Raw genomic sequence first — 24,738 nt, 5'->3', positions numbered from 1 at the left:
ATTCCATTCAGTTAACTCAAACCTTCATTATGAATTCCTTGCATTGAGTGTAAACTGAGATAAACAGAAAGCTGGAATTCAATAATCATTATAAAAAGAAAGATTCAAGCTCTTGGCCTTTATAACATATCATGTTAATGAAGGAAAACTATTTTCTTGAAATTTCCCTGTTTTAATAAAAGTAACAAATTTGTTATGTAAAATTATAAATGTCAAAGTTATGATCTGATCATTTCGTTAAGTGTACAGTGGAAAAAAGGTGCTTCGTTTACACACCTTAAAGATGTTGCTCCTTTTTTTAAAGAAATGTTTTATCTATTTGGTGGCATGGAGGGATAGGGGGCAGGAGGAGAAGGGGACGACAGAGGATGAGATGGCTGGATGGCGTCACTGACTTGATGGATTTGAGTCTGGGTGAACTCCGGGAGTTGGTGATGGACAGGGAGGCCTGGCGTGCTGCGATTCATGGGGTCTCAAAGAGTCGGACACGGCTGAGCGACTGAACTGAACTGAACTGAACTGATAAGAGATCTTATGAGGATGGAGGGGAGAAAAGGTATTGGGCAGGTTGGGAGATGGATTTTATAATACCCAGGGAGCTTTCCAAACAATATGTAACTCAGAGGTTGAGGTTGATGCCAAGAGAAACTATATTGAAAAGAACATGTTCCAATCCCTTTGAAGCAATTGTATGAATAGCACAGAGAGACTGTACACATTAGGATCCTGAACTTCTACTGATTGGGTGACACCCATCAAGTCCTTAAATCTGTGACAAGTTTCTTCATATTTAAGACAGAGATAATGATATTAGAACCTCATGGGATTGTTGTAAGGATTAAGAGTAAACATGTATGTGTTGACATACAGTAAGCACGAGGTTTATTACTGCTATCAGTTTGAAATAAAGTAAATGACTTTGTTTTGGAGAATGAGCAGCAAGCTGAAAGTTTTTTATGCTTACTGTGGTGAGGGTTTGGTCACTAAGTTGTGTCCAGTTCTTGCATCCCCATGGACTGTGGCCCTCCAGTCTCGTCTGTCCATGGGATTTCCCAGGCAAGAATACTGGAATGGGTTTATGCTTATGGTCAAGACAAATGGGATGCTGCTTGTTCCACAAGCTATGACAATATTCTTAGAGGGAGGAAAAAATCAAAAGAAAAGAATTGCTTTCTGGAAAAAAAGTAAGCATCATGTGTGTGTCTTTTCAATTGAAGAAACTTATCACAGCTTCTCTATTCTCCATAATGGCCAGTGAACATTTGAACATAACACAATCATGTTGCATTCTGTCTCCATATTTTTGTGACTCTTGTCAAAGTTGGTACATCTTGAAAGTAGTAATTATGTAACTTTTTGAATTTCAATCGTCTAGTAATACAGAGGTATTCAATAAATATTGAAGGAGTGATGAACAAATTTCAAAAAATAAATGAACGAATGCATGGACTTATAGTTTTCAGAGAAAAAATGCTATTCACATAGAGTGGACTTAATATTTAACATGAAATGGAAATTCCATTCAGACGCTTCTTTCAAAACAAATCTGCATCTTAGAAATGATTCAGAAGCCCTACCAAGATGATTGATTTCGTCCAAAGGATTGCATAGTGTTCCGTTTCTACTTCAACCTCACAGAAAATATTTAATGTCTGCTAAATAAAGAGCTGTACTTGTATTGTCTCTTGACCAATAAGTCACGTTATCTTATTAAGAAAAAAGGGGAGAGTCTACCTTGGGAAGAATTTTCATTTATTTATAAACACATACAGATTTATTAGTTTGAATTGGTGATAGATTTTCAAAAATTGAAATTAGTTTTAACTAAATTTAAGACCAAAAAAAAATTTCTCCTTTTGAAATCTTGAAGATATTTTAGAGTGCACATTGTATTGCCCATGCTTGCCTTCCAAAATTAACTATATGTGGCAAGTTTGGCATATCTTTTGTTGATAAAACTTGGTTTTAATTTAGGAATCACACTGATTTGAGCTATATTATTTATTTGGTAATTTTAGTGCTTGCAGAGTATTTCCATGATTTTGTTTCTCAGAAATAATATGAGAAGTGGTATGTAATTACTTCTTACCCTATTTGAGTCAATTCTTGATCTGGAAGTATAGATGGGAGGAGGGATGTTGAAAGCTTGAGGTACCAGGTATTCCTCAGCATCCATCATATCTTCTAAATCTTCTTCATCCAAGAGATTCTGAAAGAACTTGCTGTCGTTTGGACTGGGAAGCTTCATACGATCATCACCCTAAAAAATTGCCCATCAGATACACACACAAAAATGATTCTTTCCTTCATGTTAAATATGTGAAGTTTGCAGCACATTTATATAATATCAAAATCATTGCAAATTAATGCACTCATTAAAAAATATTTAGCACAATTACCTGCCATATAGAAGCCTATAACATATATAGATATGACAGGGAAAGATAAATAAATACAAAAAGAATCTGATAAATGCTCATTTAAGATGAATAAAGCAGAATGCTATGGCTATTTTTAGAGAGGCATAATCCATTTTAGCTTTGAGAATAATGGTAGGTTTCATTGCCAAGACGGTGTTTGAACTGTGACTTTAAGAGTAAATAATAAAGAAAGAGCAATGAACTTATCAATCTCTATTATATTTGGTTGGTTTACAGTGCAACGCTATCAGGACACAAAGTATCCATGATTTGTTCTACAGCATAACATTATGAAGGTGCTATCATTGAAAATCACAGCAAGCATGGAAAAGAACATAAATGGAAATGGGAGAAACACCAAAACAATTGTTACTCTCTTAACTCAACTATTTCTTAAATAGGATTTAAAAATTTAAGTTATATGATATTTTTGTAAACATTTTTTAAAATCAGAGTTAATTTGGGAAAAAGTTAGATAGAAATCATTGTCTGCTAAAACGTGACTTTTATCTTCACGTCAGACTATTGATATGAAGATAAACAGTGCTCTGTTTTATTGAGAAATTTTAACTCAGTGTTATCCAGACCATTTGTTTATGGTTTAGGCAAAATATTCACAACAGAATTTACTGCAAATTTAAATGATCAAATCCATTTTTTGTAGTGCTACATATAAAATATTCTTTTGGCCTATTATTTTATCTATATATATTCATCTAAATCTGAGTTCTTGTGTGGTTATAATAACCTGAGATATTATTTTTTAAATAAAAATATTTTAAAATATTTTTCGAGGAAACGAAATGTCAATATAAACTTCTAATTCACTGCCTTCAAATATGGACACAATGAAAATGAAAATTTATTTTCTTTTTTTTTCCATTGTGTATAACAATGAATATAACTAGTAGAGTACTTCAAGGCTTGTCTGAGGATAAAGGCCTTTTTATGCACATGAATAATCATAATTATCTGACAGATCAATAGCAGAGGCACTTAAGTGCTAAGGGAAAATGCTTAGAAGTGGTTCTGACAAGCAAAAGTCATTTCACATTATGTTCTGCTTAGCTAATCAGTTTGTGAGTGGTGATATCCACAGTTTGAAAGTTCAGATAGTATTACTATTTTGTAGTGAGCTTTCCATTCTGATCTTCTCAAAAACCTAAGTCAAAGGTACAAACCTGAATAACTAGATATCTTTGAGGGTCTCGAGCCATCCTTGAAAATTCAGCCGCCAGTTCCTTAAATTTAGGTCTACTGTCAGCATCAATCATCCAACCTAGAAATTCACAAGCAATAAAAGTCACTATATCCATAATTAGGAAGAAGTGGGATGTAAAATTTACAAAAATATAGGTTAAGTTTGAAAAATATTATTTTAATAAAAATGACCTGAAAAACAAAGAAAACTAATGAAAGAAACAACTCAATAGGTGAGAGTCTCACAATCAGTTTACTGATATTCATAGCTACATGTAACAGGGAATAACATAAGCTTTTTATCTTGTTGATATAATTTAAAATTAATTTTTTATCATAGAAAATATAACCTAGGCTAACCATAGGAACTTATGAAATCTTAGATCTTTTCTCATTATATGTAAAGAGAATTTTTTAAAAAAACTTTTCTTTGATGTGTATAGAAGGTGAGATTGGAATATAATTTATCAGTTTATATCAGAAGTGACATGGATTAAAAACTTTGATTTCAATGTGATACACTGGCATAAAAGTGAACAACAGAATCAAAAGCAACTTTTTTATGCTATTTTTTTTTCCTGGTGGGAAAAACAACTAATACAAAGTGATTGGCAATGTTTGTTGAGCAATAGCTGTTCGTTTATCTGAGTATTAGCCTTTCCAGCATAAAAACACTATCAGCAGTTTTCAAGATATGTATTATTATTTTGCTGGGAGTCTAGATAAAGTTGGTCTTATCTCCCCAGGCTCTATTTAACTGGTGAAATGACAAGAATAAAAGTACCAAGCTTGCCTTGATTTTACTGCCAAATGACCCTGTTCTTAGATATTAAAACTTCTAAAAGCGAGGTACAAGTCCTTATTTGGCAAAAATGTATTTCTGAGTTTTCATTATTTTATTGGAGCTTCTAAATGAGCTATCTAAATCATCTCACTCTAGTTATGCGATTAAGGTATGTCAGGCATGTGTTTGCACACTCTCTTCCATAGATGACTATCAAACAATGTTTGACCTAATAAAGTTATAAAACTTGTTTCTCTGTTTCTGGTAATTCAATCTTTATTCTTGTTATGGGAAGTCTTTAGCTGCCATTAATATTATTTGATTTTTTTCTCTTCCAACTAAGCTCAGATGCTCTATATTTTATATGCAACCATTAAAAAAATCTTTTTGATACCAAGATGTTAATGAGAAAAATCAGTGTTTCTGGAACTCTATGGGAACAAAAAAGGTTAAATTCTCAGTGAGGTATCAGTTTCTTTCTAACTAAATATTGAGTAAATAGAACTACGCTAGAGAAAAGGGCATGCTGACCCAAACTGAAAAGCACATTTTTTATTTCTTCCCTCACTGTCAGAATGTATCACACATGTCATGAATATAAATCTGAGTAGACCTGGGTCCAAAGTCTCTTATTAATAAGATGCTTATTCACCTTCACCAGTTTGTTTCTTTGCTAACCCTGTGTAAATCAAAAGGGGAAAACCCCAGATTACACAAGAAAGATTGCTGAATGCTAATCTCATTTAAATTAATTCAGAAACTCCAGAGACTTCCCTAATTCTATTTAAATTAAGAGCCTAGGCTTGCAAAACACATTTATAACACATATGTGTCTGAGACACAGAAGGGAGAAAGAAAAATAAGAGAGTTAGATGTAAACAAATGATTTAATTGAAAAGAAAGTAAATATTCACAATCTTTTTAGTTCAATATAGATTCATGCTTTTCCACTTCCCACTCTGCCTTGCTAATTTCCTGTTGATTGAGACTGGTAAACTCATTTCCATTTAATTCATCTTTTTAAATGATTAGCTTCAAGCTTCTTTTCCTTTATGTGTAGATGGTTTCTTTAGTCTGCTTTTTTTCCTTTAAAGATTATTAACATTATCGTGATTAATTACATCCCTTTGTGAGAAACAAGTTGATTGTATAGAAGTGATAAGAATCAAAGTGAAATAAATAAGTGTAAGAATCATATAATGTTGACTTCATAGTATGAAAGCATGATACTGCTTCACATTTAAAAAAAATTGCAACAAACACAGGTGTTTATATTCTCCTTTCACAATGATCTTTAAAATTTTATGTTTTTCAATACACAGAAAAAATTGTGAAGATTGATTAGCAATCTTACATTTGACCATGACCATGTAAACGTCAATAGTGCAGATGGGAGGCTGAGGCAAACGTTCTCCTTTCTCTAATAAATCAGGAATTTCTCTGGTTGGAATTCCATCATAAGGTTTTCCTCCAAAGGTCATCAGTTCCCATATAGTGACTCCTAAATTAGAGATCAAATTCACACATAAGCACATCAGCAATATACTGTGAGCAAACCAGCAACATGTCCGTGGCAAAAGAATGCTTTTCAGAGGGTAATTAGAAATAGTGTAAAGAACGGCTCTTCAGAATCCTATGACCATATGAGGAGCCCAATGTTAAAATCTTTGTGGGTAATTTAGTTTTTTTAGCATTGTCCTGAAAATTTTAATGGGTAGTGGAGACAGTTCAAAGAGGATATCAGAAAACAGAATCTGTTCCCCATTTCTACTACATTATACTAATGTTTGTTGCCCCAGTTTAAGTTTCATCACATTAGAGCCTGTAAAACAATTTATTTACTATATACATGTGTACTGATACTAAACAAATATGATTAAGTAAAATCTGATATTGATTAATTTTGAGATTAACATTTTTGCTATTAAAAGTCTTAAAGGTCAAGCTAGGGTTCTAGAATGTTTAGGTTACAATAAATAATTGTGCCTTTCTTTTTAACTAATGTGAAGAGAACAAGTGGAATAAAACATTCATTTCTTTAGCACATATGAGAGACTGATTGAAGAATGATCCATATGCAAAACAAAATGCATGTAAAGTGATCATCTCCAAATTGAAAGAAATCAGTAATAGTCTATTTCTTAGATAATAACAGTATCTTGAATCACTAGAACATTGCTTTCCTTGATGAAAGCAAATACTCTAAATACTAGCTTGCAAGTAGTTAACTTTGATAAGAATAATGATACTGATACGAACAGTAACATACACAGAGCTCCTCTTTATAATCTAATAATTAGCTAATTTAATAGTTATAGTTTTCTTAAGAGTAAAGGTTATTAGTTCAGAAATTGTATCTGCTAATACAATAGTATTGGCAAGTGAATTTTAACTGATGCATATAAGAGTATCTTTCAATATAAAATTTATTAATGATGGTTATTTTTTCCTGCTGCCATTTGTAATGAATTATTTATTCAAGCTGAAGTCATTTTTAGCTTATAACAGTTATCACTGACTGATAAAAATGCAAAGCTTAAAATATAAAAAGATATGTAAACTTCAAATTATTCATCATAACAGTATCATTAAAGATTATCTGATTTTTGGTTAATGTTTACATCTTATAGATCTTAAATATAGTATAAACATGTAAATTAGTTATGAAATTTAACTGTTTCAGCCTTATAAAACACTACTTGATTTTGCATACTGCAAATGACTCATAGAACTGATGACTAAAAGTCAGTGTTCACGATGAAGGCTGAAACAAAGTAAGAAGTAGATTACTGTCTATTCATATTGTCATATTTATACAATATGTATTTAATGACAACATTTTATTAACTTCTGTTTGTAATTATAAAAGAATAGGTACTTTGACATCGCTATTAGGACTTCTATGAGTAAGATACAAGGCAACTACAAGTAAAAATAATAGAAAATACAATAAACAGAAACACATCAATATAAAAGTTGAAGTAGAAAAATCAAAACCCCCACTTCTACCAATAATATTCCAATTATATCTTTGCAGAGTTGATGACAAGATAGGGTTAAACAGAGATGGCTGCATGTAGAAGAGCAAGAAAACTAAATCAGAAATATCTTTAAAACTTATAATTCTATCGTTTGAAGATAGAAAACATATTCAATGCATATTTATTTTTATAAAAGTAAAGATGCACCCAGTGGCAATGTTCCATGTAGATTCACTGTAAACAAGACTATGAATCTTTCTTAGACTTTTATGACTTTTGCAACCAACTATGATATATAATAAAAATCTTAAAATGCCTTATAGATATGGGTTGATGACCTGGGCTATGTTTCAAAACAGAGTTCACTTTATCTATCTATCCATCCATCTATCTGTCCATTCATCAGATTCTGAGATATTGCAACTCAACATGAAGTATAATAGTATGACTTTAAAACAGGATTTTCTTCAAAAAATACATTTTATTATTAAAAATGTGATTGCCCTGTCAATATTTCCTTTAATGTATATATGCATTTATTTATTCTAGAAATCATTTAAAATTTGTAGATTGTCACATTTATTTCAGGGAAACATAAGTAGGAACAAAAAGGGAAAGAAAATAAAAAAATCTATTTAATAAAATCACTGCAGATGGTGACTGCAGCCATGAAATTAAAAGACGCTTGCTCCTGGGAAGAAAATTTATGACAAACCTAGATAGCATATTGAAAAGCAGAGACATTACATTGCCTACAAAGGTCTGTCTAGTCAAGGCTATGGTTTTTCCTGTGGTCATGTATGGATGTGAGAATTGGACTGTGAAGAAAGCTGAGTGCCGAAGAGTTGATGCTTTTGAACTGTGGTGTTGGAGAAGTCTCTTGAGAGTCCCTTGGATTGCAAGGAGATCAACCAGTCCATTCTAAAGGAGATCAGCCCTGGGTGTTCTTTGGAAGGAATGATGCTAAAGCTGAAACTCCAGTACTTTGGCCACCTCATGCAAAGAGTTGACTCATTGGGAAAGACTCTGATGCTGGGAGGGATTGGGGGCAGGAGGAGAAGGGGACGACAGAGGATGAGATGGCTGGATGGTATCACCGACTCGATGGGCATGAGTTTGGGTGAACTCTGGGAGATGGTGATGGACAGGGAGGCCTGGCGTGCTGCACTTCATGGGGTCGCAAAGAGTCAGACACTACTGAGCAACTGAATTGAACTGAACTGAAATCTATCTTATATGCAAATCTACTTTATCATGTAATATATATGCTAATCTATACCATATAATATATAAATGCATATGTACTTGCTAATGTATCTCATATTATGTATACTTCTATATCATATTTAAGTGTATATGATTTATATGTAATGATATATATCTGTTTTTAATTTAGTCCTTTCAGCTTAATTAAGTTTTGTCAAGGGTTCCCTTGTACTTGCCTAATCTCAAACACACAACACTCCGCTTCTAAGCTAGTAGACTACATGAGGTCTTCATGAAAATTTTAACACCTCATATGGTTTACAGGTGTGGAAAGAAAAACTACCCCATAGAAATATCTTATATTTTAAAGATACTTTATACTGTTTTTAGATAAAAAATACAGGTTGTTTAATCTTCTTTCAAAAAATAAAACCTAAGCTTAAATTTGCGTAAAATAAATTGCTTCATGATTTCAAGACTCACCAACACATTTTCATTTAAAGAAGCACTGAGCTTTTTACTTGTTAGAAGTGCTAGTTTTATACCGTTTATGTAAACTTAGAAAAGGTATTGATTTATTCTCACTAATACTTAGTATTAGTGTACTTAAGTTTGTAAATAGCCAGACAGGCACTAAGAAGCTCATTTCAAAAACTGTTAGATGCAAATAAATAAATGTTCTAAAATTTAAAATCACTGTTCCCATTCATTTATTAATTTTCTTATATATCTATTTACTTCAAAAGTAGTTCATAAATTATAATTAAAGGTATAATTATAAATCATCACTCTTATCATTCTCTTCTCTCACATTTAATGCTCTCATCCTACTGCTTTCAATAATTGGTATTTGTTCTAACAATAATCTCTATTTTCTTACTATATAACTAGATTTCAATAAGAAAATGCTTTTTAAAAAACATTTATTAGAACATTTGAAAAACATTTATAAAAAACATTTGAAATTATGTTTTCAAAGATCTGTTGAAAATGAAGGCCATAGGAGTCTATGAAAACATCCTTAATCTAAAACTGCTGCTTTTTGTTTTGTTCATCAAAATGATTAGACAAGTTGCTACCAAAGCAAAGGTTATGATAGACAACTCAACCAATACATTAATATATTACATTTTAGAGAACCAAGAAACCTAAAATGTTTATTTTTGCTTTAAAAGCCTTATAACACAAAGAAGAATTATTTACCATAGCTCCAAACGTCGCTCTGATGGGTGAATTTCCTATAATGTATACACTCCAGAGCCATCCATTTAATTGGCATCTACAGAAAAATAAGAAGTGTAAGTCTTATGAAAAGTCATTTCTATATTTCCTCAATATGAGTCTCTGGATTTGCCTCCCTTGTATGCATAGAAAAATAGAAATGTGTTATTTTCAAAACAGGGAGGAAATGAAATCCAATCTTAAAAAGAATTAATTACAAATATTTATTTTTAAAACCTTCATAAACAGTAAAAAGGGAAATAATAAGTATCACTTTCTAAGCTTACTATTCAGTGATCAAGTTACTAGTTAATATTATGATTCACAGTATCAATTCTAAAACATCTAATACATATATTTCTAATAATGTGATCATACTGTATTGTTTTGCCCCAAATAAGATTCCCTACATTTTCAGGAACCCTTTCCACCCTCAAACTTCAGGCCACTGATAAAATGAACTCTTTCTATACCTGTTCTCTCCCTCTCCTCTCAGATAATTTGGTCACTAAAACACCTAAAATAATGAATTCCAAAGTTAGCCTTCCTTTGTTCCCCAGCCACAAACGATCTCCCTCGACTTGGGTAGCCAGTATTGAAAATATGTACCATTTTCAAAATAGGAATTATATAAAAGAATATGAGAGGATCAGTACAAATCCATCATCACTGTAAGAAAAGCGACTCAGCTCACATACCCTGCTGCTGATGGGTCAGCAGAACAAGTTTCAACTACGAAGGGCAGTGTTATAGAACTGGGAATATAATTAGATTCTATGGAATAAAGATAAACACTTCTACCTCACAGTTGAAAGCTTAAAACTAAATAGGCCTTTGAAATCATGAGGTTGGCTGCTCACCAAGGTGACACCAAGGTAACTCAGTGACAGAATCATGGTATTCAGTGAAAGGGAACAGAAGACACATTGAAAGTAATTTCCCTATGGGCAAGGAGTTAGCCGACTTTATGGACTACAGACACTGTTAAAGAAGTAAGTTTAAATCACAGGTGGCTTGATAAAGACTTAATGGTTACTAGGCATTTAAAGCTCTAATGAATCTTGCTTTAGACAAATCTTACAGCTGTATGTTCTCAAGACAAGTGAAGTCATGTGATTTATAGACTTCTACTTCTGTGCAGTGTTGTAGTGAATTTCAAAGCTGTGGTCTCAAATGGCTGCAATTTCTAGTAAATAGGCAAAATAGGCTAATAAAATCAAGGAAAAGCCAGAGAAAGCTACAAAACTGAAGATTTAAAAAATATACATGTTGTGTTTTGCTTTGTGTTTGTGATAAGATTTGAATATATATAGTTTTATTTATAAGCTTTTAGTATAAAAATCAATGTTTAGCATTTGGAGGCCTGTCACTGTAAAATAATTATAATATGCATCTGGATGAGCCATGATGAGTAAAGGCAAATAATAAACATATTTACCTGACACATTAATTACTTGTCTTTGTTAGCATGCACTTATAGGTTAAGGCTGCATCTGCTTATTTTATTTGGTTTCTTCTGATGTAAGTTTATCCAGGCCAAGCTAGATGAGCCTCCACACGAAGAGGAGGTATCCTCAATAGTTAGCCAAAAATAACAAGCTAAACTGTGGGTTAATGAAGAAAGATAAGAACTGAACTAAGGCATGGATTGAGACCCCATATGGTGAATGAGAGAGGCAGAAAGACAGCTGCCAGGCAGGGCTTGTGGGTGGAGAGTCAGAAAAGTTAGAAGAGGCAGTGGCACTGTTCCTTCGGGTAGAATGGTTGACATTCTAGTGGAGGGAGTCAGAGAATACTGGGTTGACCAAAAAGTTCTTTTGCTTAGTGAGTTTTTGTTACTGTTGTTGTTTAGTTGCTAAGTCATGTCCAACTCTTGGGACCTCATGGACTGTAGCTCACCAGGCTCCTCTGTCCATGGAATTTCGCATGTAAGAATACTGAAGTGGGTTACCATTTCCTTCTCCAAGGGATCTTCCCAACCCAGAGATCAAACCTGAGTCTCGTGCATTGCAGGCTGATTCTTTAACACTGAGCCACCAGGGAAGTCCTGATTAGTGAATACTTTGTTCAATAAAAGTCTTAGTGAAAATGAAAAATGTGTCTTTAATTTTTACTTAAAGCAAAATGAACTTTTTGGTCAATCCAATAAATAAACTGGTAAATCATATGCTACAATGAAAATAAACAAACAAAAAAACCCGAGCCAGATAAGAGCAATCTGTTGCTTTTGCTACAGGAGAATTAGAAGTTAAATAGAATGTTCAGCTTTCCAATATCTATGATTCTTGGTAGTAGCAAGACTTCTCTCTAGTCTATGAGAGAGAAGTACTTCTCTGATCTCTTTGTGATAGTCTTAAATTAGTACGATCAATGAAACAATTTATATTGCCCTGGATTAAAATGCAATCTTTAGAGTTTCTTAGGAGCTACCCACTCCCCATTAGAACTGACATAAAGACCACTTGGATCCAGACACTCATCATATTTTAGCTACTTTTGAGAAATGGAAGTTGGTAATATATACTATATATATTTTAAATATTCTGTTAATATATATGTGTATGTATGTGTATGTACATGTATACAACTATATGTATATATAGTTGTGTATATATATGTGTGTGTGTATGTATGTGTGTGTATGTATGTGTATATATATATATATATATATATATATTACTGTGGGTAGGAGAGAAGGCAAATAGTAGAACTAAGATTTTATAATCTCTTAAACCTCAGGTTTGTTGGCTTCTTTCTATAACATATAAGGAGATAAAAGGATATTACAGTATATTTTCAAGTAATATTGCTCTCAAAAAGATATTCACCTTTCCTCCATCAGCATTATACTCTTTTTCATCTCCTTCCAAGAGTCTTGCTAGTCCAAAATCCGTGATTTTCACATGGTTTGGAGATTTCACTAAGACATTACGGGCTGCCAAGTCCCGATGAACAAGCCGTCTTTCTTCCAGGTACATCATTCCCTGAAAAACACCAAATTTCCCAAAGAAGCAGTTAATGCCTAGGGTTTTCCATTGTCAAAAAAAGGAGTTTCCTAGCTTTCAGGTGTAAGTGCTTGATTTCTCTAAGTGATGTAAAAATTTGATAACGTTTCCAAAATTAGGGAAAAAGCAGATGTTAAAAAGCAAACCACAAATAGCTTTGGCTTTTATTCCCAAAAGCCTTATAAAAGCAGAATGGATTATCTGCACATGAGCTCATTGTTAGATCATTTTTTTCCCCCAGGTACTTTATATTCTTTTGCAAACACTTTGATTAGTGAGAATGAAAGTGTCCTAATAGACTGGCTAATGGAAAGAGATGGGACTACCAGACCACCTGACCTGACTCTTGAGAAACCTATATGCAAGTCAGGAAGCAACAGTGAGAACTGGACATGGAACAGACTGGTTCCAAATAGGAAAAGGAGTATGTCAAGGCTGTATATTGTCACCCTGCTTATTTAACTTCTATGCAGAGTACATCATGAGAAACGCTGGGCTGGATGAAGCACAAGCTGGAATCAGGATTGCTGAAAGAAATATCAATAATCTCAGATATGCAGATGACACCACCCTTATGGCAGAAAGTGAAGAGGAACTAAAAAGCCTCTTGATGAAAGTGAAAGAGGAGAGTGAAAAAGTTGGCTTAAAGCCCAACATTCAGAAACAAAGATCATGGCATCTGGTCCCATCACTTCATGGGAAATAGATGGGGAAACAGTGGAAACAGTGTCAGAATTTGTTTTTTTGGGCTCCAAAATCACTGCAGATGGTGATTGCAGCCATGAAATTAAAAGACGCTTACTTCTTGGAAGGAAAGTTATGACCAACCTAGACAGCATATTAAAAAGCAGAGACATTACTTTGCCAACAAAGGTCTGTCCAGTCAAGGATATGGTTTTTCCAGTGGTCATGTATGGATGTGAGAGTTGGACTGTGAAGAAAGCTGAGCACCGAAGAATTGATGCTTTTGAACTGTGGTGTTGGAGAAGACTCTTGAGAGTCCTTTGGACTGCAAGGAGATCCAACCAGTCCATTCTAAAGAAGACCAATCCTGGGTGTTCATTTGAAGCACTGATGCTAAAGCTGAAACTCCAATACTTTGGCCACCTCATGTGAAGAGTTGACTCATTGGAAAAGACCCTGATGCTGGGAGGGATTGGGGTCAGGAGGAGAAGGGGACGACACAGGATAAGATGGCGGGATTGCATCACTGACTCGATGGACATGAGTTGAGTGAACTCCGGGAATTGGTGATGGACAGGGAAGCCTGGCGTGCTGTGATTCATGGGGCTGCAAAGTGTCAGATATGACTGAGCAACTGAACTGAACTGAACATGTATTTGGACTGACCCACATATTTTTGTTTTCTTCTCAATATTTTGTTTCATGTCATCTTCCCCCATACACCCACTCCAAAAACACTCAGCTATCCATACTTTTCAAAAGTATTTCATATAAAGGTTTAATGGAGGCAAAATCACCATTATAGATTCTATCAAGGCTGAGAATTATATTATTCTTCTTCTTGTGTGCATGCTAAGTCGCTTCAGTCATGTCCAACTCTCTATGACTCTGTGGACTGTAACCCACCAGGCTCCTCTGTCTATGAGATTTTCCAGGCAAGAATACTGGAATTGATTGCCATACCCTTTTCCAGGGGAATCTTCCTGACCCAGGCATCAATCCCACATCTCTTGTGTCTCTTGCATTGACAGGTAGATTCTTTACCACTAGTGCCACTTGGGAAGCCCTTATTCTTATTAATTATGCAAAAAATGAAATATACCCTAGGGGCATTCAGTTCAGTTCAGTTGTTCAGTCGTGTCCGACTCTTTGCGACCCCATGAATCACAGCATGCCAGGCCTCCCTGTCTATCACCAACTCCTGGAGTTCACTCAGACTCACATCTATTAAGTCAGTGATGCCATCCAGCCATCTCATCCTCTGTCGTCCCCTTCTCCTCCTGCCCGCAATTAAAAGCCTATAATTTAAAAATTGGTTTTGATGACATTAGTAGTCACTGTGAGAACTCACAAGTGAAAGTACATCATTTATAAAGACCTTCAAATTAGCCTTTAATGTTTTCTTCATAAAACATATATATAATTAAAAATAAAGTGTATTGCTGATTGCCAACAAGAGATATAACTGGATTTTCCCCCAATACGCACACACACATATGTATATGTACATATGTGTACTGTTTGTTGTTGTTTAGTTGTTAAGTCATGTCTGAGTGTTTTGAGACCCCATGGAGTGTAGCTTGCCGGCCTCCTCTGTCCATGGGATTTCCCAGGCAAGAATACTGGAACAGGTTGCCATTTCCTTCTTCAGGAATCTTCCTGACTCAGTCATATTGAACCCACCTTTTCTGCATTGGCAGACATGTTCTTTACCACTGAGCCACCATGGAAGCTCATACATATGCATACATATGTGTTATATGTATACATACATGTATATTAGATCATGGACAAGTAAAAAATAATCCAGAAACAATAGCTGTTCGTTGTATTTCATCAATAGGGAAGCCAAGAGTCATGAAACACTAGCCTAACTAAAAGGCTGAAGCAAAACTAAGGAAATGAACTCAAAGGTCTATATTAGAGTGCTCATCTTTTGTTTGAGTGAGCATATTTTTGTTGAAGAGTAAGGGAAAATTATATATTTGAGGATTTCAGTGGTGAGAACAAATCAGAAGTGTTATAAAATGGTTGAAGCACACTCTCATGCCAATTGCAAATCAATGCTGCTGGCAGTTAACATTACAACTGCAGGACTTTAAAGGATTAATGGTTTCTGACATCAAACAAAAGCTGCGGTTAACAGACATATAAATCAGAGAGGTCAAAAAATTATGAACCGTATACTCCGTATACTCGGTGTAGTGGAAAGAGAATATTGCTTCAAGCAGCATCATGAGCTGAGCACTATATAAATGCCCATTAAACACAACCAGTGCAGATACTGCCTGATATGGTCCAATCAGTCAGCAGTTGACATCATATGTATTAGTGTTTTCTGAAATCAATCCACAACTGGGATTTATGGGAGCTTTGTCCTCTTTCCTAAACAGTGCCTTCTCCTTGATCATGCCAACTTGGAGATTTCTAGAATAAAGTGAAGTGGAGTCGCTCAGTCGTGTCCGACTCTTTGCGACCCATGGACTGTAGCCCACCAAGCTCCTCCGTCCATGGGATTCTCCAGGCATGAATACTGGAGTGGGTTGCCATTTCCTTCTCCATTTCCTTCTAGAATAAAGTGAACATGAAAACATAAAACCTCTGAATGCTTTAAAGAATTAATAAAAACAGTCATCACCTTGGAGATAAAGTCTGTTTGATAATTTTGTCCCTGTACGAAGCGTTCACAAAAACATTCATCATTCTTTTTCTTACCATCTTCATAACAGAATATGGAAAGCATGTTGGCAAGAAGTTGATATTCAGATCCACACACAATGACAGAACACATACTATATGCCAAGTACTCTGCCAGACACCAGAAAGACGAAAGAGAGTCAGAGAAGGTTTGTGCATTAGAGGATAGAAGCTAATTAATAAAGTGGGCAGATATGGAGTAAAACCTTGACCAGATCGGTGACGTGTGGAAGGCACCTAAGGAGAGCTGTATTTTGAGGACCATCTGTTGTATAGTCTAGCAAGTGTGCATGAGCAGGGAGGCTTCAGAGAGGTACTATGGCCTAAGTAAAGCTTTAAGGATGGCTGTCCACCAGTTGGAGAAGGTAGGGGGAAAACTGCAGTAAGAACAAGCCCAGGAGAATTGATAGCGTAGCATGCTTGGACAAAGTTACGTAACTTTGTATTTCTGAAGTATTATGCATATGGTGGGTGATGAGACTGAAAATAGAGTAACAGGCTAGATTCAAGAAGGACCCTTTATAAATCATGATAGAGAATTTGACCTTTGCATTTTATGCAGCATTCAATGTGGCGATGCCCTCTTTTTAAGAGGAGAGTGACACAATTATCACTGGAGCTTAAAAAAATACCACCTGGTGCCAGTATAGAGGCTGGATTACACACAACTATAGCTAAAGTCAGGAGTCACTGCCACATTACAGGAGAAAAGTGAGGAGAGTGTAAAATAAAGGTTGTAAACTGACCACCCATGAGCTATCCCATTTTTGTATGCCGACACTGAATGAGTTTCATATATCCTCTTTAGTTAGTTACTGGCTATGCTCTTTAAGGCCATTTGGTCCCCAGTTTGCTAGGATCCTACTACTCACTATCATTTTCAAGAATTCAGTCTTTATTTGTTTATGGTAGTCACCAGCTCCTATACGAATGTCTGAATCTTCAACTAAACTAGGCCAGAGGGAACTAGGGAGAGGACAATTTCAGGGTACATGATAAAATAACCATCCTTGGTAAATGACTGTACAATGATCAAGAGAGTAAATTGAGAATAAGCCTGTGCTTTTGTAATTTAGGTGGATAATGATCCCTTTAATTAGATATTATCCTAATGTAAATATATGTAAGAAATATATATTCTACTAGCAGGGAACTAATATTCAACAAGAAACTTAAGACTTTAATGACACACTGACTGTATAAGCAAAGCCTCAAAATTCCAAAAGATCTTTGACATCCTTTGCATAAAGCCTCAGCAGGTGATAGACTATCCTGAACCTCAATACAATTTGTCTGTAAAAAAAAAATTATTTTCTTCAAAATAATGAGAACTAAATTCAGGAAACCAGATGGTAATCTCTACTGTTTCTCTTAGCTATCTGACCATGATTATAAGAGATAAAAACAGAAGCACCTGTCTCACTATCAAATCATCAAAAAATGTTTGAATTGTTGCTTTGTAACTATGAAACATCATCATACAAATGAACACTTTCAACTTATTAATCATGACTGCCACCTAAGTTCTAATTTCAGGTTCTGAATAGGAGTGTTGCAATTTGTGGATTTTTCTCAATAGATGTCTTCACATCACAGTCATTGGAACAAGATTTTCTTACCAGATCTCATTAGAATCACATTCTCTTCTAGATTCCTTCAAAATAAAATCACTCCTTAAACCAGAGCATGATGCAATTAAGTGGGCAGACAGTTATTAAAAATATCAGTAACAAAAATAAACTGAAGTCTCTTGAAGTCTGAAGATAATAGAGGGATATTGCTTTGGACTGCAAGGAGACGCAACCAGTCCATTCTAAAGGAAATCAGTCCTGAATACTCACGGGAAGGACAGATGTTGAAGCTGAAACTCCAGTACTTTGGCCACCTGATGCGAACAGCTGACTCATTTGAAAAGACCCTGACGCTGGGAAAGATTGAAGGTGGGAGGAGAAGGGGACGACAGAGGCTGAGATGGTTGGATGGCATCACCGACTCAATGGAAATGAGTTTGAGTAGACTCCCGGGAGTTGGTGATGGACAGGGAGGCCTGGTGTGGTGCATCCATGGGGTCGCAAAGAGTCAGACACGACTGAGTGACTGAAATGAACTGAATTGCTTTGGTTGAAAAGGAACCTCTTACTCTGCTCTGTAGAAACTCCCATGTCCTTGCCCTGCCAGCTCAGGTGGACTATATAATAGGAATACTAACACTGACAACAGCCTCAGCTAATATTGATTGAGTTCTTAGAACATGGCAGGCATTGAACTAAACATGTCTACATAGGTCGGTTAACTTCTCTAGTGGCTCAGTGGTAAAGAATCTGCCTCTGGTGCAGGAGACACAGGCAGGAGATGAAGGTTTGATCCCTGGGTTGGGAAGATCACCTGAAGAAGAAAAACGGCTATCCACTCCAGTATTCTTGCCTGGGAGAGCCCCTGAACAGAGGAGCCTGGTGGACTATAGTCTATGGCATTGCAAAAGAGTCAGACACAACTGAGCACCTAAACAACATGAGACATACTACTTTTACCCTATTCTAAATATGAGAAAACCCTGATAAGAGAGGTCAAGTTACTTGCTCCAAGTCATGTATTTAATGAGTGGTAGAACTGGGGTATGGTCCCCTGGTGTGGGTCTCAAAGTCTGCACATTTAAGCCCACCTCCTCTCTTAATGGTTGACTGGGTAGCGTGGGCATACAGAAATGAATGTACATAGTAATGTCATATAGTTTTAAAAGATCCTAGTACTTCTGCAGAAAAAATATATCATCAAATGTTTCTGTGAATTTCAGTGCATAATGAAGATGACTGACATGTTTGCTTTTATATTTAAAACTCTGCTAAATTATAGAATTACTTATAATTTAGCAAGAAGTTAAACTGTGTAAATTGGAAACTTAATTCTCGCTATGGTCACAGGGTATGTAGGATGGTGGAGTGGCTTTTAGCATAAATTCTGGAGTTGATTGCTCGTCTAAAATCCAGAGCTCTGCCATATTCTAACTATGTGACTCTAATGAGTTGATTAACCTCTCTATCGCTCACCTTCTTCCTCTCTAAAACAGCCACAATAGCACCTATCATAAAGGTTGTTGTGATGATCAAATAGTATGTAAAGTAGTTAAGTTACTACTTAAGTAGTAGTAGTATATGTAGTAAGTATAGAACAAACAATGTCGTTCCACTGATAGTTATCAACAGTTACAGTGCATAAGAATCATTTACCCTCATTAACTTGAATTGCCCATTTTAGAAAATCTGTGAGCTTCAACTAATATATCACAGTGGGTGTTCAATAAATGTTTGCAAATGCTGATACATATACCCATAACTTCCCATCATAAATAATGAGTGGCTAAAAATTTCAGAATAATTACTGTTCATGATATTATTTTAATAACAGTTCACCTGAGGGTGCTGTCACATAAGGAGAAGGAAACATTAAGGAATCTAATAAAAGATCTGGTGCTTTCCATAAATATATCACAGATTCAGGAATTTAGTGAAGATAAAAGTTATAAACAGTATAGGTCAAAAACTTTTCAATGCTGCAGGATATTTTCCTTGAGTGAATAAAATAGTAACTTTTCTGTACCAAAGTATTTGCCTTTTATCACTCAGCACTTAGGGATATTTTGGGTAGAGGTGTTTTGGGGTGGGCTTCCGAGGTGGCTCTAGTGATAAATAACCTACCTGCCAATGCAAGAGACATAAGAGACACTGGTTCAATCCCTGGGAAGATCCCCTGAAGAAGGAAATGGCAACCCATTCCAGTATTCTTGCCTGGAGAATCCTCATGGACAGAACTGCCTGGCAGGCTACAGTCCATAGAGTCAGACATAACTGAAGCAATTTAGCACATACCTTTTAGGGGCATTTTTTTTCTACTCCTTGATCCAAGTGCTGCAGTTCTGATTTTACTCAAACTACTCAGAATTTACTACCACTCAAACCATTCAGAACGTCACCATTTTCATATGTGCTCTGAATGCTGTAATGTGTTTTCAAAGACTGCTTACTTATTTTCTATTTTGCTTCTACCTCTTAAAATATGTGTCAATAAACACAAGCTCACAGGGGAAAGTCAAATTTTACTCTTGACTTTCAGGAATGCACTTTAGTACAAAATCCAAGGATAATCTTATTATAATTGAATTTAAAGTTTTAATCTCAGGTTAGAACTGACTCATATAAACTACTCTATTGGAAAAAAATCAGTGACTGACAATTTAAAACTATTGGTGTTGATGAAGTATTGGCAATGACCTTTTCAGCCTTATGATGTCTGACTCACAGCTGGCTAGCAAAAATGCATCACTATTATGCTTTAATCCCACGTTAAAATGTATTCTTCCCAGCTGCAGGAAGCTAACGGAAATCAAGAGAGACCAGACTATTTCTGACAATAAATATTTGCTTCCCACATATAGGCCAGGCGACAATTTCATCAAACATGTGCGTGGAGCTAAAATTTTTAAGCTGTAGTCAGTTCTCACAGGCATTAATCTCTGGAGTTAGCAAGAGTACATTTTTTTTCTGATTTCATTCTAATAACCTGAAGCTTTCTTAATAACAGGGAGCTTCAAGAAAGCTATCTTCAAATGAGAACTGCTCCTCTTTTCCACCTTTCCTTCTGAAAGCAATTCTATCCTTGAGAGAAAAAAGAAAAATCTAACTCTAATGCTCTCTACTGTTAGGGCAAAGGATATGAGCATGTTCAAGGGAAGAAAAATACTTTTCTGGATGAAATGACTGACTTTATCCACATAGCGTGTGGAGTGAAACTAAGGTGGCTCTGTAACTGAATCAACTAAGTCTTTTTCAACCAGCCAAAGCTGGTTCATGGCACAGTAGAAAGAACACAGAATTGAGTGTTGCAAGAAAGAAGTCCCAGACAGGCTGCTCACAAAGGTTTATGGCCACAGGTACTCAATTCACCTCTTCTATAAAAGTGACAAATTGGCCTAAATGATCTCTGAGGTGTCTTCTAGCTTTAAATTTTTATTCCATGATAGATGGGACTGTAAAATACATCCATCTAAAATATTAAATGGTGGCCAATAATAGACACAGAGAACAGTAAAGAAAGAGGAAGAGTAGTTGTTTCACTTCAAATGTTTAGTGAGAACCATGAATACATTTTAGTAAAAATCAGTTTAGTGCAACCCAATGTTTAAACCCTGGCTACTGACTATCTGTGTGACCTTGGTCAATTTATTTGTGTTTTATTTTCTTTTTTCACTAAATGGGGACAATAATAGTATCTACCCTGAGGATACAGTTTTTCCAGTGGTCATGTATGGATGTGAGAGTTGGACTGTAAAGAAAGCTGAGCACCAAAGAATTGATGCTTTTAAACTGTGGTGTTGGACAAGACTCTTGAGAGTCCCTTGGACTGCAAGGAGATCCAACCAGTCCATTCTGAAGGAGATCAGCCCTGGGATTTCTTTGGAAGGAATGATGCTGAAGCTGAAACTCCAGTACTTTGGCCACCTCATGTGAAGAGTTGACTCATTGGAAAAGACTCTGATGCTGGGAGGTATTGGGGGCAGGAGGAGAAGGGGACGACAGAGGATGAGATGGCTGGATGGCATCCCTGACTCGAGGGACGTGAGTCTGAGTGAACTCCGGGAGTGTGATGGACAGGGAGGCCTGGCGTGCTGCGATTCACGGGGTTGCAAAGAGTCGAACATGACTGAACGACTGAACTGAACTGAACTGAACTGAGGATTGTCTTGAAGATCCAATGCTTAATATTTGCAAAACATCTAGAACATTCAATATCCTATAATACCATGTGTTAAATAAATAATCTCAAATCCATCCTTCTTATGAAAGACACAATTCAACCACTGTAACAGAAAGAAAAGGCAGCCAGTTAAAATACCTGCTGGTTACTCAGCACTGTTGGGTATGGCAACTTCTGTTTTCCATTCTATGTGCCCCTGAATGTTCTTCCTATTATTCTGCTCAGAGGAAGAAAAGCAGATTCACATGGTTGTCCCAGACTGGCTTGGCATTGATACTCAAGTTTAATTTTCATGTTTTCCAACTGTACCTATGATCTTCACAAGACTTGGTCAGGTTGCAGTTCTTAAGATGATTTTGAAATACTGAGGACAACTGAATTTCTGTCATTTTAATAGTGTGTGATGAAAACGTTGCTATTTGAAATACAGTTATCAAATTTGGTTCAATAATATGTTTGTGCATGTGTGTGTGTACACAAACATGCATGTAGTAGATGCTATAGTGTGGCACCCAGAAACCTCTTCATGCCCAAGTTCTCATAACCTCAGCCTCTGGGAGTGTTGACTGCTGATGGTTTTAATCTCAGCTGCCTTTGTTTTGGGGCAGTGACTCCACAACCCAACTACAAGGATGCTGCTTTGCCAGGGGTTTCACCCTCTCATGGGAGGCAGACCATAACCAGTAATTTGCTGATGTTGAGTTACAAAGGACATACCTCCTCTTGACAACTATGAAGTGCTATTCAAGTTCCTGAACACTTTATGGGATCAAATTATTCCCCTTTGTTGCAGTTTTACCATAGTTGAACTTTTCCTTCTACCTCATGTTGATTTTTCACTGTCTGATAGATGTTGTTCTTGAGAATACTTATGCAAACTCTCTACATGAAAACTTTTCTCAGAGACTGTTTTCTAGGAGCCAACCTATCAATGCCAAGCCAGTCTGGGACAACCATGTGAATCTGCTTTTCTTTCTCTGAGCAGAAGAACATTCAGGGGCACAGAGAATGAAAAACAGAAGTTGCCATACCCAACAGTGCTGAGTAACCAGCAGGTATTTTAATTGGCTGCCTTTTCTTTCTGTTACAGTGGCTGAATTGTATCTTTCATAAGAAGAATGGATTTGAGATTATTTATTTAACACATGGTATTGTAGGCCGTGTGTGTGACTCTTCTTCCTTTATGATCTCAAGTTCTCAGAATTTTAAGCTAACCAAACTCCATACTTCATGCACACTATTGTTATTGTTTCCCTCTATCCTCTATCTCAATTCCATTTCTTATTCATCATAAATACCCACAATAATGTTTTTAATACATATCCTTTCAATCTGTATATGCTTACTTTGTCTTATTTGTATTTTCTAACAAGTGTTTTGTGTCATTTCTAATATATAAATAGTATCATATATTAAATAGGATCATGTTTTACTTTAGATACAAACATGCTGCTCTACATAATCTAGTTCTCATAGTTGCACTAAATTATACGTATGAACTCACAAACATAAACACATATATAGCATTGTTACTGTCTATTCCTGGATACCAAACTTACCTCCATATTCTTGACACTGCAAATAACATTAATACTATTTGTAAAATGCTATAAATTTGCTTTACAACATAAATTATTTTCTCTTCAGTACTAGTTTAAATGCAGAAGAATCTAGACAAACAATAATGGTCACTGTGGAAGATACAATATGGAAAGATTTCTTGTTGATGGATTGCACTGAAATCATATGGGAAGACAAAATATAAGTGGGTATATTATCATTATAAATGTTTGTATCTATGAAATAGTTAACATTTACATACACACTCAAGGCCAGGGGACTGTTTTAGGTGCATATGTACAGGAATTCACAAGAACTCAGCGAGACCTGTGTTACTATTATTTCCATTTTAAGATAGGGAAGCTGATCCACAAAGAAATAAAATACTTTCCCAAGAGTGTATGGCAAAGCCTAGAAGAACCAAGATTTGACTGCGAGCACTCCAAAGGCAACAATCTTAATCATCACACTCTATGACCATGTATGTTAATAACTATATAAAACTGTACATAAAACCAACAAAAGACAGTATATACAACTGAATGGTTGTTAGGTATACAATAAGTGCTCTAATTCAATAAAGAGAAATTTCTGTACATAACACTCATTTAAAACTTGTAAACAAACTTTAGTTTTTCTGGATTTCCTAGGAGAGTACTCTGTAGGCACTTCATAAACCAACGTTTGTGAATTCAACTATGTACTTGCAACAATTTGAAGATTTCTTGGCATTTACCTGGTATTCTATATATATTTGTGGTTGGATTAAATAAACAATAAGACCAACATTTTGAAAGGCTGTCCAGGCAGTAGCTTTTTCTTTGCAATATAAGTAGAACAAATGTAAAAATCTGTGACATTTAAGATAATATGGGGCAAAAACAAACCCTGCAACAATTAGGCCAAATCCCCCTGGGTTGGGAAGATCCGCTGGAGAAGAGATAGGCTACCCATTCCAGTATTCTTGGACTTCCCTTATGACTCATCTGGTAAAGAATCAGCCTGTAATGTGGGAGATCTGGGTTTGATCCCTGGGTTGGGACGATCCCCTGGAGAAGGGAAAGGCTACCCACTCCAGTATTCTGACCTAGAGAATTTCATGGACTGTTTAGTCCATGGGGTTGGAAACAGTCAAACACAACTAGCGACTTTCACTTCACTTCACTTCCAGATAGTAATATTTGAACACCAAGAAAAGTGGATGAGGACACTATTTAAAGATTCTTGAG

The 24,738-nt window shown here is 35.6% G+C and overlaps 1 protein-coding gene across 4 annotated transcripts in view; it reads right to left on the bottom strand.

Moving 5' to 3' along the window:
* Positions 1-24,738, bottom strand: part of ERBB4 (erb-b2 receptor tyrosine kinase 4) — a 1,297,156-nt gene that overhangs the window by 44,324 nt on the left and 1,228,094 nt on the right. For all 4 annotated transcript variants that reach the window (XM_005676493.3, XM_005676495.3, XM_005676492.3 and 1 more), the window contains exons 21-25: positions 12,641-12,796; positions 9,795-9,870; positions 5,759-5,905; positions 3,602-3,699; positions 2,090-2,260 (exon numbers count right to left, since the gene is read on the bottom strand). In XM_005676493.3, coding sequence (XP_005676550.2) covers positions 2,090-2,260; positions 3,602-3,699; positions 5,759-5,905; positions 9,795-9,870; positions 12,641-12,796 — 648 coding nt within the window. The remainder of the gene's footprint in view (positions 1-2,089; positions 2,261-3,601; positions 3,700-5,758; positions 5,906-9,794; positions 9,871-12,640; positions 12,797-24,738) is intronic.

This window comes from Capra hircus, chromosome 2 (genome assembly GCF_001704415.2).
Source record: "Capra hircus breed San Clemente chromosome 2, ASM170441v1, whole genome shotgun sequence".
Lineage (NCBI taxonomy): Eukaryota > Metazoa > Chordata > Mammalia > Artiodactyla > Bovidae > Capra > Capra hircus.
Note: the sequence above shows the minus strand (reverse complement) of the source record. Positions and strands in the feature narration are given on the sequence as shown.